We start from the raw sequence: 18,039 nt of genomic DNA on the forward strand, positions 1-18,039 counted from the left end.
AGGTCTATTTATAGTGTTTATGGAAGTATTTAAAATATTTAGTTTTGTAAATGAAGCCGTATTGTTTACATTAATTAGCCGTTTTTCTGCTAATGCAAACCTATATGAGCCTATTTTTATTAATTTTTAATAACTATAATAAAAGTATTGTGATATACCGCGAAACCGTCGAAACAAATCTTGACAAATACTATGATATACATTTTTGTCCATACCGCCCAGCACTAAGATATATACATCGCTATAAAATTATTATCCAGCCTTATGACAAATACAGGCAGCATGCAGGTTACGTGTGTATAGACTGACCACACAAACTCTATTTTTGCTGTCCAAAATTCCTTTTGGTCCATTCAACAAGACATTCTGACAGTTTGCATGTTCAAATTATATAGTAAACTAAAAATTAACAAAAATGCAGATACTCGTTTTTCATTGGGCAGGGGCGATAGTCCCCCCTGTGACTGTATACAGATAAAGTAGAAAAATGGCTACTACAAATGCAGAGGAAACTATCATAATGTAATAGATGTTAGTGAAGCACTTGCTAAGCTGCCCAGATATTATATAAGTGATTATGTAAAAAGCGGAATAGATTAAACGCTGTTGTCCAGAGACTTACATCTGTAGAGAAGCGTCTCCTAGAGCCCTTCTTGCCCTCGGCCACCACCTGCCAGTGGAGCATTCTGGAGTGAGAAAGGTCAGTGAAAAGGTCCCCGTAGGTCCAGCGCACGTACAAGACCCCGTGAGAGTAATCCACTGAGGAGATGTGGGGGGACTCAGGAGCTGAGAAAAAAAATTATAATACATTTTGTTTTGTCATCTACATTAAAAAGTCATATGTAATATACAGTACTATAGCCTACCACAACATTACGGAAAAACTTTACTCTCTGTCTTATACTAATCAGAGACACTAATTGTCCTTAATCACTGTTAATTAGTACTAAAATGCTGTATCTTTCACTTTTACTTTATTACATATTTTGGAAGAGCTTAATACATTTAATCTGCTAGGTTTTCAATGTGCTGCATTATTACTTGTTACAATAATAAAAATGTTAGATACAATTCATTCCAAACCCACATTATCACTAAAGCCATATGATCAAGCTGATCTTATAAGAAGACCTCGCTGCTCCCGCTCTGCTTTTCACTTTCCACTGCTTTCTGTAAAAACTACATAACACAGTACCATACTTTTACTTTCAGTACTTCACTACTACATTTTAGACTATACTATACTTAACTACAAAAGATGTAAGTTAAGTGTGGAGCTTGAAGAACACTTCAACTTCTTCTGAAGTGACTTGTACTGTTGATTTTGACAGAGCACTTATACTGTTACTGGGCCTGTCGAGATAATTAAGTTATCGACTTATCGTACGATAGCCCAATGTCTGTTCTTAATACTAAAAAATGGTGTAATAGTATTATTATGCTAGTATATTATTACTGTGACCGACTCTCCTCAAAGCAGGAAAAAAAAATCTATAGTGACGCTTTAAAATGAAAATATTATCGCTTATCGCAATAATTTCTGGGACAATAAATCGTCCTGAAAATTTTGTTATCGTGACAGGCCTAACTGTTACTTAAGTTTGGGGCTTTAGTGCTTTATACATCTCTGCCTGTAACACATTTCAAAATTACTTGTAGGGATGTTTCTTCCAATACTTTATAACATTTATTTGGTCCAGTTCAATACCCTCTTCTTCCACAGACATGTCTTTGTAATGAGTGCCGCATTTGGTTTTGCATTGTCTTGGTGAAAGCATATGTTTTATCATTGATCACAATGTACATTTTTGCGTTAATGCTGCAGTCACTGAAGTTTAGTGACACTCCATGACAGATGCTGGCTTTCTGTATTTTGCAGCATTCATACCGGATATGGAATACTGATACGTTTTTCCACTGTGTGATGGTCCATTGCAGATACATCAGACCCCAGAGAAATCTACACCATAGCATAGTTAATACTACGTGTTGCACTGAAAAGTTTTACATTTTTAATATTTTTAAATATTACTCTGTATTGTAATGCAGTTCTTGCTGGTTTAATGATATTATCATGCACTTTAAAAGAGGAACTATGTGAATCCCTTTCCATGTTTCTGTGAACATTGTTTTTAAATATTTCAATAATTATCTCACATATTTGTTACAAGCTGGAGATTCACTGCCCATTTTTGCTCATGCTTTGGTACCAAATCATAACTCCAGTCACCTGTTTGAAATCACATCATTATTTAGATTAGTTTAACCTCATTACTGGTCCAAATTTATCCTCATCCTATGAAAAACATAGAATGTGTTTCAGACCTGAAATGTAGACATGGATGAAAGTAAACAGAAGTCAAAGCAAATGTAAATATCAGGTGTAATATGCAGGTGCTCAAGAACAGGTGCTGAGTGCTGTATAAACCTACCAGTAATGAAGCTCACTGTGGAGCCATCACAGCAGCTGAGTGGCGGGTCACCCCAGGTTACCATGGTCACCCGGAAATTGTAGTACCATGCAGGCAACAGGTCCGTCACTCTCTGTTTGGAGAGAAAGAAGATATATATAAAAAAGGTTAATGCTCTTTCATTTAGGCAAGAGCTTTTTGGGAGTGATTTCTTCTGTGCACAAAGTCACTTTGCAGCCTAAAGTTATGGTTAAAGGAACATCAATACAGTTTTTCTGTGTTTCCAACAAAAGCTCCATTACCACTCCTGATTTAATACCTTTACTAAAGCAATCCCTGTCTCTCCCTCTGCCTCCCTGTAGCTCGGCCACTTCAATCAGACGCTCAGGATCAGGTGGGATGACTGGCCTTTGCACTCATTGATCTGTTTCTGTATCACATTACACCCCCTGATTTAATTAGCTTGTAAACGCTGCCCTCTACCCCGACCTTGTTTAAACGTCTGTATTGTGTTCCTACTTCACTGCTTCAGCAGCCCTTAATTCTTACTTAAAGCCAATAAACACCCGCACGCTGTTCCACCACTGAATGGGTGAGAGGGCAATTTAAATTATGCTGCAAGCAATTAAGCATGAATATAATAATTAAAAAAAGGAAACTACTCGCTGGGATATCATTTACGTATTAGCATGAGCAATGACTTCAGAAGACGAGGATGAAGGCTAACCAATCCTCACGTCTTATTTGAGTTCTTAAGTACTTGTATTGTGTCATGTTAAAGCACATCACTCCAAAAACAAATGTACTGAATAAATTGAGTGCTTCGCTTGACTGGTTATATTTTCATTCATTCGCAAAACTGTGATCACACAGACCAGAAACACAAAACACAACTGCTTAAAGCTACACAAAACTGATTTAATGCTCCATTGCTTTTTGGCTGTTGCTGTAAGCAGCACTACAGCAGGCATTACCTACACTCTTGTAAACATACTCACACTGTTATTGTGGTGACTGAAATAAAACAACAGATCAGGAAGGCCTTTTATTTATTTATTTTTTTACAAAGCAAGACCTATTAGATAAGAAATCTAAAGCTAGTACATCAAGCTGAGGGGCATTTCTACTCCACAGTCCTCACCTCAAAATGTAATTATTTAGATGTATCTCACTGGTTTAACGACATTCTGGGCCTTATTAGAGCTTAACTGACATTCAGAATCTGTAACTGATGCAGAGTTGCATGATTTAAATGGCGATCTGTTAATATTGTTCCCACAGTGTGTGTTAATGAACTGTCCACCTGAATACATACTACCATGTGTGTAGTTATGTAAAAGTGAGAATACATTGTGGAATTCTTACACTTCTACAACTGTTTTTGGGATCAGGCGAAGTTTCAGTTTAATCATATGCTGTGGAGTGTGTTGTATACATAAAGCAACAAAAAGTGATGAACATATTATGACCATCCGATTTGCCAAAATGCTTGTTGAGCATTTTTACATTCAGGAGTGTCTCTAGCGCTTTTTAGTCTTGTTTAGTCTCTTTACTCTGTTATTGTATTTATATTAAAGCCAGTGTGACTAGTACTATCTGTATGTGTATCAGAAAATTCTCCCATAGCTAATGTGGGGGAAATGTTTGATAATAATATGTAAAAATGTGCCCCCAACAGTTTTATGTTCTTATCTGCTGAAAAGCCCAGTTAGACATTCTGTCTCTTTTTTCTTTAGTTAGACTGTCATACTCAGATTGGCAAAAATAATCAGCCACACTCTGACCCTGACCCTAACCATTTAAAAACTGAATCCACATTAGAATTTTACCAGTATTTTGCTAAGCATTACTCTTAACTCTGAACTGCTAAAAGAGCAGTTCAGAGTTAAGAGTAATGCTTTGCATTATGATTCGTTCTATGAATTATTCTGGTTTCAGGTGTATGGAAAAACACACCAGTAATCTTTATGCTGAGTACTGTATGAACAGAATGCTTTATCCTCTTAACCTCAGTGTAAACCCTTGATGCTATAGCTCCTTCTTTGACTACTTTACACTGTATTACAGGCTGGACTTCAGGCCGGTACCGGTAATTAACATTCATGTACTGTGTGGGGTATATTTCTTCTTAATTAACGTAACACAAAAGCAGGACAGGTTTCAGGGCTGGGCTGAGTGGAGTATTACCACAGAGGCGATGACAGATGCAGTAGCTGTGATCTCGTAGTAGGTGGTCCACTGGGAAGTTTGAGTAGCCGAGTTAAAGAAGAAAGTCTGCAGCACGTATTTGCGGAAGGCAACGTGGTACGGCCTCTGCCAACTCAGTATGACCGTTGTTGGACTCAGTGAATACACCACCAGATCCCGCACTCCTGTTGGCTCTGCCGAAGAGACAGGGATCAGCATTAGACAAGTATGATATGGTAACAAGAGCTAGGTATGGAACAAGCAGAACAGAGTGTTCACTGACAAAGAAAGATAAACATAGCCAATACTAAATGCTCCCACATTTGAGGGCAAAACTAAAACTAAACTAAATATATGAACATATTCCCTACAGAGAACAGGTGCTCTTTACAGTTTTTACTGTTTTATAGCTAAATTGAACATATGAGCAGAAAAACAGAATGCGCTATACACAAAGAATACAACACTAAATGCTTATTTACCTTATTTAGTTTATGATGTTTTATATTTATATATAAAACATCATATATATATATATATATATATATATATATATATATATATATATATATATATATATATTTATTTATTATTTATAATGATTTATTTTTTTACATGTTTAATTTGCAAGTAAACTCGTATATAAAATAATTTCCCTTTTATAGATCTGAACAAAGAAAACAACTAACAAAGAAAAATGTAACCTTCAATTTAGGGCTACGATGTCAATTACAAAATTCTGTTGATTCCAAGTTTCAGTGTAAACTAATTGTTAATTTGTAACAGCAATGTACTACACAAAATGGAGGAGGGTTAAGGGCTGCTCACTTTAGGTTACAAAGAAAAAAAAACACAACAGACTGCATATTTTCTCACTGAAAATCAGCAAATTTCACTCAGATTTAAATGTCTGGTATTTAAAGAGCATTTAAAACTAGGAACAGAAGCAGTACTCACAGGAAGTAGAGATGCCCTCCATCTCTGCTTCCTGTGGGTACTGCTCCTGTTCCTAGCTTTAAATGCTCTTTGAATACCATGACAGAAATAATGGTTGACTAATTGGAAAAACCGACTACCAAAATAAACATTAGTTGCAACCCTACTTTAAACACTTACCTATATCAATAATAACTGGTTCAGAGGGAGGGCTAATTAGAGGTCCGTTGGTGTGATATACCACCACTCTGTATTGAGCACCTGGGGTAAGGTTTGTGATGATGTCACTTGTGGTGTTTTCCTGTAACACAAAAGATGGGAAAATCAGTAAAGTGAAACAGTTTAATATAGTCTGACTTACTGCTGGACCAGTTTTATTTCCCCTTCGGTATGCATTTTTCACCATACCACTAGAGGCGCTGTGAAGCACTGCGTAGAACAGGACCACAAAAGAAGAATACAGGCACAGCTCTTTAGCTAACGCTAGCCAGTTAACATAACATGAGAAATGGTAGAAATGGTAGTAATAGTAGTAATAATCGATCCACAGTTCAGACAAAAGCTTTTCTCGTCCCTCAGACGAGCCCAGATTCAGTCCTGGGTGCAGAATCATTTATTTGAGTGATAAAACTCTGTAAAACTCTGGATATGAGGTGCAAAAAGAGCAGTAACTATAGCCCTTTTTATTATTTTATTAACATTGTACCATGAAGGGTAATATAAGTTAAGTAAACCGAAAATGCTGAGGGATTTTTAAGTCAGTTTTAAGTATTTCCAAATGTTTACATCTGGATCTACAGGTCTTAAAAGATTTGGCTCCTCAGGTAAAACAAAGCCTCAAATGAACAAATCATTATCAAAACGATGTTCAACACCTGAATACTTATTTACCATAACTTATATTACACACTTTCTAACCAACTCTTAAATGCTGGTCTAAACAAAGGCCTCCTCTGATACATGAGAAATCATCCAAAACCTCTTTTTCCACTACTAATGATATAGCATCAGTAGGTAGCCAGCACACTAAGAAGAAAGCACATTAATACAGAACAAGTGTACTCTCTCAGGCTGCGGATGCTGAAGGCACAGCAGCATGAGCTGAAATTTGAACTTTATATCAAGGAACCATCCATTTTTTTACTCAGATAGCAATCAATCTAGCTTTTCACTGCACTATATTTCTGTGTTAAAAAAACAGAAAAGGAAATATTTTGACGTTTATTTTACGACTAAAGCATGGTTTGGACCTGTAAATTATTGGTTATGAAAGTTTATCAAGAAATGGTTATGAAAAATATGTGTCCAATGATACCACTGTTACAGTATACTAGAGCACCAACACATTTCTAATCTTCTTTTTCCCTATATCATATTGACATTCACTCTAAAAACCACAGTCTGAAACACACTCAGACCCATTTGTAACTTTAAAATTTTAAAGCTGTAGTTCTGGTTCTTATGAGGTGTTCTCCTTTAGCCCCTCTTTCCTGCTGAAGAGTCACTACAGGGGTTTAAACCTTTACATTAAAGAATGTTGATACTGTTGATTCTTGCACTTAAAACAGAGGAGAAAAGGTGAGGTGAGTGTTTTACCTCAGAGCAGTAGGTGTTCTCCATGCGCTGGCTGAGGCTGGGTTTGAGGCAGGTCAGAGACACGACTGAGACCAGGCTGCCGTTGTGGCTCTGAATGGATGGAGCCCAGGACACAGAGGCGGTGCTTGTTCCTAACATCTTTACACTCACTGCCTGCGGACGCTCTGTTGGCTGCTCCAGCCACTCACCTGTAGGACCTGCAGCACAGAGATACTGTTGATGAGATCTGATTTATGAAGGACAGAGAGATAACTGGAGAGACTGGTGTTTAAGGTGAAAGCGTGAAGTGGAAGTCTCTGTCCAGTACCTTTATGCCTGAAATAATTGCATTTTTTATATAGAAATATATACTATATTTGCTCCCTTAGAGATTTATTTAGGTTTTTTTTTTTTGTCATACCTACAGATTATCAGATATTTGCACATATTGATACCAGACAATACAAAAAGTACAAAATGTTTTTAAATGTTTTTATTTATTAAGGGAAAAAGCTATCTTAACCAATCTGGCCCTATGCAAAAAAGGATTGTCTGATAAACAGCAGAATTCCTGGGTCCATCTATTACAGCAAGTTGTTCAGGCAAAGCAGCCCCAGACCATCACACTACCACCACCATGTTTTACATTCAGTATGATGTTCTTTTTCTATTTCTTTTTATCCAAAGTCCTATGGACCAAAGTTTTCTGGCAACTGTGGGATGAGCTGTTGTTATTTTTAGTCAGCAGTGGTTTGTGCCTTGGAACTCTCCCATAAAGACCCTTTTCGGCCAGTCTCTCCTCCCCTTATCACTCCTGCTTGGCTTCTCCTGTCTCGTCTGGCACTGCTATTCCTTAAGAGACTCTCTTCACACTGCTCTTCAAACTAAAAGAAATGGATTTGATCAAATGGTCTCTCAATGCAATTGACACCATCTTCTCGACGAGAAGCCTGGGTTCGGGGGAACCTGCTTGTCCTGATGGAACGTTTGCAGCTGGCTACACGAGGGACGCATGGGAGACGTGGCGGACCGTGTGCCTGGCGACTCTTTCTGTGGAGGACATCGAAGACGTCTACCTTTTCGGCACAATGATCACAGGGTACTTGCTGATTGGATTAGGCATTGCCCTGGTGTATCGTGAAATTAAAAGTGTGGGGACAGCTGTCAAGGGCCCCCAAAAGCTGCCCGACCTGATTGATGCGGTGGGCAGAGCTGTCGGCACTCAGACTGTGACTTTTAACCGCAACATGGAAAACATCTCGGAGAAGCAAACGGCTTTGCAAAGGAAAGTGGAGAAAATTGAGACCATGATGGACAATAGAGAGTGACCATGCTAAACTGGAGAGCGGTCACTCGCCTAAACAACTGAAGTCTAATCTGCTTTCGGCTCCCGCCCTATCAGCACTCGGCCTTGTGGATGATAGGGAGCATTCCTCCAAAGAACACTGTGACTTGAATCTCTCCCTGTTTACCTAACGGCCCCCCCCCACCTCCCGTACCCTTTCCCACGCCTTCATTGCTTGGTCTTTTGTGTATATTGTATGTGCCTATGTGCTGAGGTTTTTTTTGATGTTCCTATACTGTGCTCTTTAGGGCACAGTCTAGGGGTATGTTTTTTACCCTCTTCTTTCCCCTTGTATCCCTCTAACTGAAGAAATGATGGCTGCGCGTGCACACGCTGTGGCTTACCCTGTCTTCCTGTCCTGTCCTGTTTCCCCCTTGTATGTTATTGTATGGATGGGTTGATGGCTAATTTCGCTGGTACTTGTGACCATGTGACAATAAAGGCAATTCTGATTCTGATTATCTTTCTTATTAATAATTCATTAACACTGACTTTAACTGAGGCAAGTGAGACCTCCAGTTCTTTAAATGTTGTTCCTGCTGCATGAGTTGTTCATGCCCTATTGGAGTAACTTTAGTTGGCCAGTCACTCCTGGGAAGGTTCACCAGTTTTCCATGTTTTCTCTATTTGTGAATAATAGCTCTCACTGTGGTCTGCTGGAGTCTCAAAGCATTAGAAATGACTTAGTAACCTTTTCCAAACTGACAGATTTTCATCTGTTTTTGAATTTCTTCAGACCGAGGCATAATTTGTTGATTTTTGAGATCTTTTATGTGCTGTCTTTTATCTTTTATCTGTTGAGATTTTATATGTTGTCAGACGGGTTCTATTTAAATGATTTTTATTCCACAGGTTCTATTTAAATGATTTTTTTATTCTACAGGTCTGGCGGTAATCAGGCCTGGTTGTGGTTAGTGAAATTGAATTCCAAGCTTTCTAAAAAGTGTGATAAATTACACTTAATTCCACACAGTGCTAAATTGTTATATATATATATATATATATATATATATATATACACACACAACATTAATGTGCTGTAGAGTAATGTAAGTCTTAGCTTAGTAAGTCTTAGTAAGAATTAGCTCTCAAATCACATTAGCAGCTTGAAGCAGATAGTGATCACTACTTCCCAGTGGACTGACATTCAAAGCGATTAATACTTTGCTCTTGACAGTTGCTAAACTCATTTTCTCTTTGGTTATATATTTGTCCTTCATGTTCATTTGAGAATGTGCCAAAAGCATGGATAATTGGACAGACTGCTTCAGTTTATGGCCTTAGGAGCACTTTGTTGAACATAACTACCCAATCAATGAATTCTAAGTTCTCCACTCAGTTACATTACTGACGTGAAGCTAATATTTTTGTGCTCTATTTAATAAAGATGTGACATTTAATCATTAAAGCTGCTAAAGCTGATTCACTTGCACTGCAACGTTTTATGATATTGTTACTATAGTTTGTATACATGACCTAATTACTGTCTGCTGCTGTTGGCTGTCCATATACACAGTACAGACAAAATATTATAATCCCCTCCTTTTTAATACACTCACTGTCCATATTATAAGTTCCACTGGAGCTGTGTCTGTGGGAAGGGATCAGACACAGCAGTGCTGCTGGAGTTTTAAACACCTTTGTGTTAGTGGCCTGAGAATAGACCACTAACCAAATATCTAGCCAACAGCGTTTTGTGAGCAGCGTCCTGTTACCACTGATGTTACCACTGTCTCATTTTACATCTACATGGTGGAGCATCTAGGAGGTAGGAGTGTCTAATAGAGAGGAGGACAGTGAGAGAAAACAGTGTTTAAAAACTCCAGCAGCACTGCTGTGTCTGATACACTCGTACCAGAACAACACACACTAATACCTCATAGTACAGCAACACCATGCCAGTGTCACTACAGTGCTGAGACTGAACCAACAGTATAAATAGAGGATAATAAATTATGCAGAGAATCCCATGGACTACAATCTGTAATTACAGAACTACAAAGTGCTCCTTTATGGTCAGTAGAGCTGTAAAAAGGGACAAAGAGTGTAAAAAACAGGGGGTCATCATATTTAAACTAGACTGTGTGTATCTATACTTAGTCTATTTACACTACTGCTATGCTTTATTGTGAAGAGAAGTACGCACTGAGGTAGAAGGTGAATCCTGTGTGTGAAGCGCTCTCCCTGGGCTCGCAGTCTCCTGAGGAGCTAACAGTAGTAACAACCACACGGTAAGTTCCAGGCTCAGACATCTCAGTAAAGAATTCATGAGTGTTTTCGTCCACTGTGGCTGTCTCTGTTGAGTTACCTGGAGAAAGAAGTCACAATTTAAAAATGATACTGTAGATTAAAAATTTGTTCCTTACACTTGTTACTCAGTTACTCAACAAAAAACGTTCCTTCAAAAACTCAGTCATTAATGTACAGTGGTGCTTAAAAAGTGTGTGATGCCCTTTAAATTGTTTTATATATATGTTTTATATACAGGTCCCAAAAGTAGATAAGGTGACACCAGTTAAACAAATGAGGCAAAAATATAATACTTGGTTATTTATCAGAGTATTCTAATGGAAAATGCCAGGACATTTGTTCATGAACTGAATCTCAAGACAAGGTGGGTCTTAAATCAAGACAGCGACCCTAAGCACACAATTCGTATCGCCAAAGAATGTTTCAAGAAGTATGAAGTTAATGTTTTGGAACCTTTATTATATTAAAATTTTGTGGAAGAACCTGAAGCGAGCAGAAACCCACAAACGTTCCATAATTGAAGCTGTTCTGTACGAAGGAATGGGTTAAAATACCTCAGGAATGATCAGTTTTTGGCTGCAAATGGGCATCACACCAGATATTGAAAGCAAAGGTTCACATATTTTTGCCACTGACAAAGTGTCATTTATTTATTGAGGGAAAGTATTTAAAATGAAATGAGTATAATACTTTAGTCTCATTTGTTTAAATGGGTTCTCTTTAACTACTTTATTTTTTATCAGTCATGTTTATGATGAAATCTAGAAAAAAAAAATACATATACACTACCGTTCAAAAGTTTGGGGTCACTCAAACAATTTTGTGTTTTCCATGAAAAGTCACACTTATTCACCACCATACGTTGTGAAATGAATAGAAATTAGAGTCAAGACATTGACAAGGTTAGAAATAATGATTTGTATTTGAAATAACATTATTTTTACATCAAACTTTGCTTTCATCAAAGAATCCTCCATTGCAGCAATTACAGCATTGCACACCTTTGGCATTCTAGCTGTTAATTTGTTGAGGTAAGCTGGAGAAATTGCACCCCACGCTTCTAGAAGCAGCTCCCACAAGTTGGATTGGTTGGAAACTAGAGACTCTAATGTACTTATCTTCTTGCTTAGTTGTGCAACGCGGCCTCCCACTTCTTTTTCTACTCTGGTTAGAGCCTGTTTGTGCTGTCCTCTGAAGGGAGTAGTACACACCGTTGTAGGAAATCTTCAATTTCTTAGCAATTTCTCGCATGGAATAGCCTTCATTTCTAAGAACAAGAATAGACTGTCGAGTTTCAGATGAAAGTTCTCTTTTTCTGGCTATTTTGAGCGTTTAATTGACCCCACAAATGTGATGCTCCAGAAACTCAATCTGCTCAAAGGAAGGTCAGTTTTGTAGCTTCTGTAATGAGTTAGACTGTTTTCAGGTGTGTGAACATGATTGCACAAGGGTTTTCTAATCATCAATTAGCCTTCTGAGCCAATGAGCAAACACATTGTACCATTAGAACACTGGAGTGATAGTTGCTGGAAATGGGCCTCTATACACTTATGTAGATATTGCACCAAAACCAGACATTTGCAGCTAGAATAGTCATTTACCACATTAGCAATGTACAGAGTGTATTTGTTTAAAGTTAGGACTAGTTTAAAGTTATCTTCATTGAAAAGTACAAGGCTTTTCCTTCAAAAATAAGGACGTTTCAATGTGACCCCAAACTTTTGAACGGTAGTGTAAATTATTACTTAATATTAATATTACTATGACTTAATAGAAATGCATGCAAATAAACATTAATACAGATAAAGAAAAAAACAGGAACCGTTTTATAAGAGTCTGGGGAGCTAACTCACCATCTCGGTAGACGTAGATATTAAATCCGTCGAATGCGCTGGGAGGGCGAGGGGGCAGCCAGCGGAGCTCTAGCAGAATGGGGGGCAGTTTTGTAGGTCTGACCATGGGCTCTGGGGTGAGGTCCATGGCTGAGCCTGGTTCATTTGAGTCTTCATATTCAGTAACTACCGCATTCACAAAGTCATCGTCGGTAGGAGAGGCGCTTCCTGTCGGCCACGAGGCGTTGGTGGGGTACTCATCTTCCGTAACGATGCTGGTGTTAGTGTTAACAAGTTCTTCAGCCGTTGTGGATTCAACAGTACTCAGAGTTTGTGCTAAGCTGCTGTTTACACTGAGAGGTGTCTGAGTAACTGTTTTAGTGCTCTCCCCCTGATGTGGATCCTCGTCTTCTCCCTGAACGTCCGTATGTTCCTGTTCCTCTATCAGGTGGATGTTGCGGATTCTCCGTGAAAGAGGGACTTCGCGGGTTACCTTCTTCTTGGTTTCATGGAAGCCTCTTCCGCTGAGATGAACAATCTTCAGAGACACGTTGAGAGGAGGGTTCGGTACTAGAGTCGGGAAAAAGAGTGAGGATTATTTTATCAATAAGTAATGACCTCCTCTGGGATGCAGCAAATTTAATCGCATCTCGTTATGAGGATAATGAACTCAGTGCAGGTCACAGAGACTCTGAAGGGTGCTCGGAGTTTACTAGCATTCAAATTGGCCTGAATAATTAATGTCGACCCAACTGTGACAGATCTGTCCTCTCACATTTCAACAGTAAGTGAAACAAATTGGCTGGCCAAATGTTTTTAGTGATGAAACAAATATGGTAATTCTACACTAACAACCGGTGCAGAGACTCATAAAACACCTGCGTATGTTTTACCAAACCTCTATCCATAACAAACCAAAAAATTCAGATCAGGGGTGGCAAATGTATGGACTGCAGGCCATGAACCCAAACGTATGGACCCATGTTCTCATTGGTGAATACATAACTGAGTTCTCCCTAAACCACATAAACAGTTTGAGAGTTCATTTCACCTGGGGGCAAGACAATAAGCTAAATCAGTCAAAATCAGAGGCAGGACCAATCAGAATCTTCCTTTTGCAGGAGTTACTTATTTTGCTGGTGAAAAGCAGAACCAAAATCAGAATCTTCCTTTCGGAGAGAGGAGGGACTTCCTCACATGTGCAGAATGAAACATCTGCAGCTGATTAACCCAGTAAATGTTCTTACTGTGACATACAAACTAACATTAATACAGTTGGTCACAGATTATGTTCTAAACTGTGAGGAATTTACTAAATGTCGTTCACAGTAATTTTTATCTGCTAAGGTATGATCTAACGTATCACTGTAAGAGCCCCTTTTAAATCTTGCAGCAAATATCGACATTAACTGCATGTAACTCATTGTTTAAAATATGTTTTTACATCCCTGATTTGTTGCTTGCAACAGGGCAAGCAAACCAATCAATTGCCCCAGGACACCGACTGGATATGACTTGAATACAATGATAAACTGTGTGAGCGCCCCTTTAAACACCTTCAGAGGGCCCCTCTTACTAGTTCCTGACAGTAGCCAGCCATCCAGGTTCATGATTCCTGCAGCTGGCAAAATATGAAACATCAGCTATTAAATAGCGCAGTTATCCATCAGGAAGCCACTAGAGAAAGGCATTTTGCTTGGGGCCAACAAAAACATAGAAACGGCCCTGCATATCATTATGATACTTTGAGGTCAACTTTAGTATAGTCTAAAAACCAGTCAAAATAACCTACTCATTGATCAAATTTGATCAAGCCACCAATCTACAGACTTCAAACATAACTTTTAGGTAACTGGTAGGTTCTCTCTGCAGATTTTCTGGGCATGTCACATATTTTTACTTTACTGACTGAATGTAAATGTACAAAGAAAAAAAGGGACAGCACCACAACAAGCATTTTAAATTATAAAACACCCTCATCAGAGAGATCTCTAAATCTTAATGTCACCATCAATTAAAGACTATAGCATTAACTATATATTTAACTATTAAATATCGCTATCTTTAACTCTGATGCTGAAACGTACCTGTCCTGTGGTGTCGCGCCTCATGTCTCACGTCACTCTTCTTCACCAGGGTGCTTTTGTTGACTGTAGCTTCTGAGATCAGCTGGAATGTGATGTTGCTGTAGCACGTTCCAGGCAGCCAGTGCTTGAATACTGTTTTTCCCTTTGAGAAATCTGGGCAAAAACAGTTGTCCATTAATTGCAGAAAAAAAAAACTCATGGCAAACATGAAATATCCAACAATATGAACTGTAACATAATTAAAAACAAACATAAAAATAAAATAAATGAAACACTGGGGAATTAATGTATTAATTCACTGACCTGACTCTTTAAATATGAAAAATAAGAAATGTCTGAATAATTTCAATTTTGATGTTTAGGACACACTACTATTGTCTTTGCTTAGTATTAGCCAGAGAAGTGGTGCTTAGACCAGCCATGTCAAATATTACTGAAGCTGTACTGATTAAGGTTTATCATTCAATTAAATAAAACCTAACACATTATCATTCAAGTCAATGTAGGATAACATTAATCCTATGAAACTATAACTAAAACAAAGAACTAAATAGAAAACTTCAGGGCAAAATCTGTACTATAGTTAATGACTCAACAATAGATGCGCATGCAAATGTGTGGCACTAGAGGGAAAACTGTTCAATTCGACTCGAGTCTTTTCCTACATATTCCCTGTTGGACAGGATTTTAATTTAAGTCATTTTTTGCTGCACTAGCTAATGACCCCAGTAGGCAGCGCCCATCTGTTCTCCCCAAGGTCTGACCTTTGTAGAGCATAGAGCGTGGCTCCCGGCCCTCTGAGTAGCTGATGTTCACTCTGCTGAAGGTGTTTCTATCAGGGGAGCTGAGCTCAAACACTACTCCAGTCTCTGGAGCGGCCGGGTAGTCTGAAATCTGCACACTCTCCACTGCAAGAGGCTCTGTGAAAGAAAAGAAACAATATGCGTAAAGGAACAGAACAATATTCAGGTTAGATTATAAGTAGAGGTGTAATTAAATGTATAGTAAAGGTAAAATATTGTGCATATAGGACAGTTCTATGGGTATCATTGTTACTAATAATATTAGACTCTAATTGACAATATTATACTAGTGTATAAAGTCTACTCATTACTACACAATTGACTAAGGCAAGCATTACCAACTTTTGCATCTCGTTCCACAAAACGTTTTATGCATGACATGAAAATTGGTGCCATGTGGGTCAGCCAGACCTCTTCCTGTACCAGTTTTCTCCAAAGTCTTTTTAAGGTGTAGGAAACAGTACTCACCACTGATTTCATCTTTTTTTTTTAAAGATTTTTTTAGAATTCTTTACAATATACAGTACTTTAACATTTTTTACAATAGTAAAATATTTTTTTCAGTTTTTAGTTAATTTGTGCTCCTCAAAGGTCCTGGCAGTTTACACAATTGTGTACACTGGATTTTGTACCATTTTCACTTATTGACTGTCCATGAGCTTAAAAGGCAAAAATAAATAGATAAAATGAGGGTGTTCATTAACGTTTGGTCAGTGATTTTATTATTTATTAATCTAATGAAAGATTTGACAAAAATATTGCTTCACTAATTGAACATCCATAGATACTTTGCAAAGAAACTAATGTACTGTATTGTATAAAATACAGTAAGAGCATTTTTATTTGTTTTTATTAAATACTAAATTCTATCTATTTTGCTGTCTACCTGTATTAATCCTAAAGTTGTCTTACTTGTGAGCAGAGCCACAGTTTTGGCTGGTTTGGACCAGGTGACGCCGTTGCCTATTAGGAGGCTGATGGTGTAGCAGAGCCCATGGTAGGACGCATTATAAAGGAGGGTTGCTGGGGCCAGCTGGCTGTTGTTGGCACTCTGAAAGGGCAGGATGTGGTTGTGCGGCTCTCCAGATATTTTTGCAGCATATGCAGTAAAGTTTTCCCTCAGATCTGAGGGTTCCAGCGTCATAGAGATGTACTGCTCATCCTGTAGTGTAACCTGAAAGGGAGTCACGATCTGAGGAGCAAAGACAAAAGAGAGAAAAAAACATTTTAAATAATGTGAAATTATTACACATATACATCAAAAGCTACAGAAAAATACAGAACATACAAAATACCGTACACAAACACAGATTTACTTTCTGATATCAGACTTGTTCTGCATCGACTTCATCAACGCTATAATGCTTTGAATGAAAGATTATTAAATATATGCTTTATTATATGCATAGCTCAATGTGTTTACTACCGTAAATATTTTTTAAATTATTCCATAATTGTAATAAAATCAACAAAGAACAGCCTTAGATCTTTAAATCATATAGTAATCATGCAGCCTTTACTCTTACCCACCCACGTAACCCCTACTGTGACCAGCGAAGCAGGAAATTTAAATGAACACAGAAACTGAGGGCAACTACTGCTGCAGGAGAAAACAGGCCTAAATGACATCGTTCATCAGTACTTGAAAGCAGATGTCTGTAGTGGTGACAAGCTCTAGACTTTTTAAAAGTTCATGATGGTATCCTTAATATATGTATTTCAATTTGTATTTAAACATGTTCAGCTCCTGATCGGCCCCATTGGGTTTTTGAATCCTACAGAACAAAAAAAAATGTCTCGTCTGAAAAAAACATTTTCTGCCATTTCCTGCATCCACAATGAAGTGGGTCACCACTGTCTCTGAGCAAACACAACATAATTGATTAAGACTGTTGACACTGCAAGAAAAATAGTGCCAATATGTGCCACTTCCAGTTCAGACAGCTAGATCAATGGTCCTGTCTCAGTGAGAACACTCAACACAATATGGGACAGTATGAAGAAAAACAGTGTTCTCACATTTTCTTCAACTTTCCTTTCTTCAACAAACATCAGAAATCTGCAGATATCTTATGTTTTATCTGCTTTCGTTCATTTCATTTGTTAATATACATCTATTCTCACATTTTAAGACCTGCAACGTGAACATTTTCACTTATTGACTGTCCATGAGCTTAAAAGGCAAAAATATATAGATAAAATGAGGGTGTTCATTAACGTTTGATCAGTGATTTTATTATTTATTAATCTAATGAAAGATTTGACAAAAATATTGCTGCAACGTTTCAAACAAGGTTGCTATGAAGGAAATTTTGAGCAAGTAATGAGAAAAAAGATAATAATACACATAATGTGTTTTCAACCAGGTGATGTCAACAGATAATGGTAATGATGATATAATACAAAAGAAGAAGGATACATGTAAGGCTTACTCTACAGTTTGTAATAAATGCTCAAATGTTAAGATTTTTTTTTCCAAACAATATTCCTCAATTTTTCAGTACATAAAAGAGAAGTGTCAGTACACATCTTTGATAGCAGCAATAATGCAGAAAAGTACATTGAAGATCTTTAAGCAACAAAATTACATATTGTACAATGATGATTGTGCGT

The 18,039-nt window shown here is 37.8% G+C and overlaps 1 protein-coding gene across 2 annotated transcripts in view; it reads right to left on the bottom strand.

Annotated features, from left to right (window-relative positions):
• The window catches only part of ptpro (protein tyrosine phosphatase receptor type O), a 106,886-nt gene that overhangs the window by 37,914 nt on the left and 50,933 nt on the right, over positions 1-18,039 (bottom strand). For both annotated transcript variants that reach the window (XM_007256014.4, XM_007256013.4), the window contains exons 2-11: positions 16,339-16,618; positions 15,388-15,543; positions 14,624-14,776; positions 12,558-13,106; positions 10,601-10,762; positions 7,131-7,327; positions 5,715-5,835; positions 4,599-4,792; positions 2,433-2,544; positions 623-786 (exon numbers count right to left, since the gene is read on the bottom strand). In XM_007256014.4, the coding sequence (XP_007256076.3) occupies positions 623-786; positions 2,433-2,544; positions 4,599-4,792; positions 5,715-5,835; positions 7,131-7,327; positions 10,601-10,762; positions 12,558-13,106; positions 14,624-14,776; positions 15,388-15,543; positions 16,339-16,618 (2,088 nt within the window). The remainder of the gene's footprint in view (positions 1-622; positions 787-2,432; positions 2,545-4,598; positions 4,793-5,714; positions 5,836-7,130; positions 7,328-10,600; positions 10,763-12,557; positions 13,107-14,623; positions 14,777-15,387; positions 15,544-16,338; positions 16,619-18,039) is intronic.

The sequence above is a fragment of the Astyanax mexicanus genome, chromosome 2 (assembly GCF_023375975.1).
Source record: "Astyanax mexicanus isolate ESR-SI-001 chromosome 2, AstMex3_surface, whole genome shotgun sequence".
Lineage (NCBI taxonomy): Eukaryota > Metazoa > Chordata > Actinopteri > Characiformes > Acestrorhamphidae > Astyanax > Astyanax mexicanus.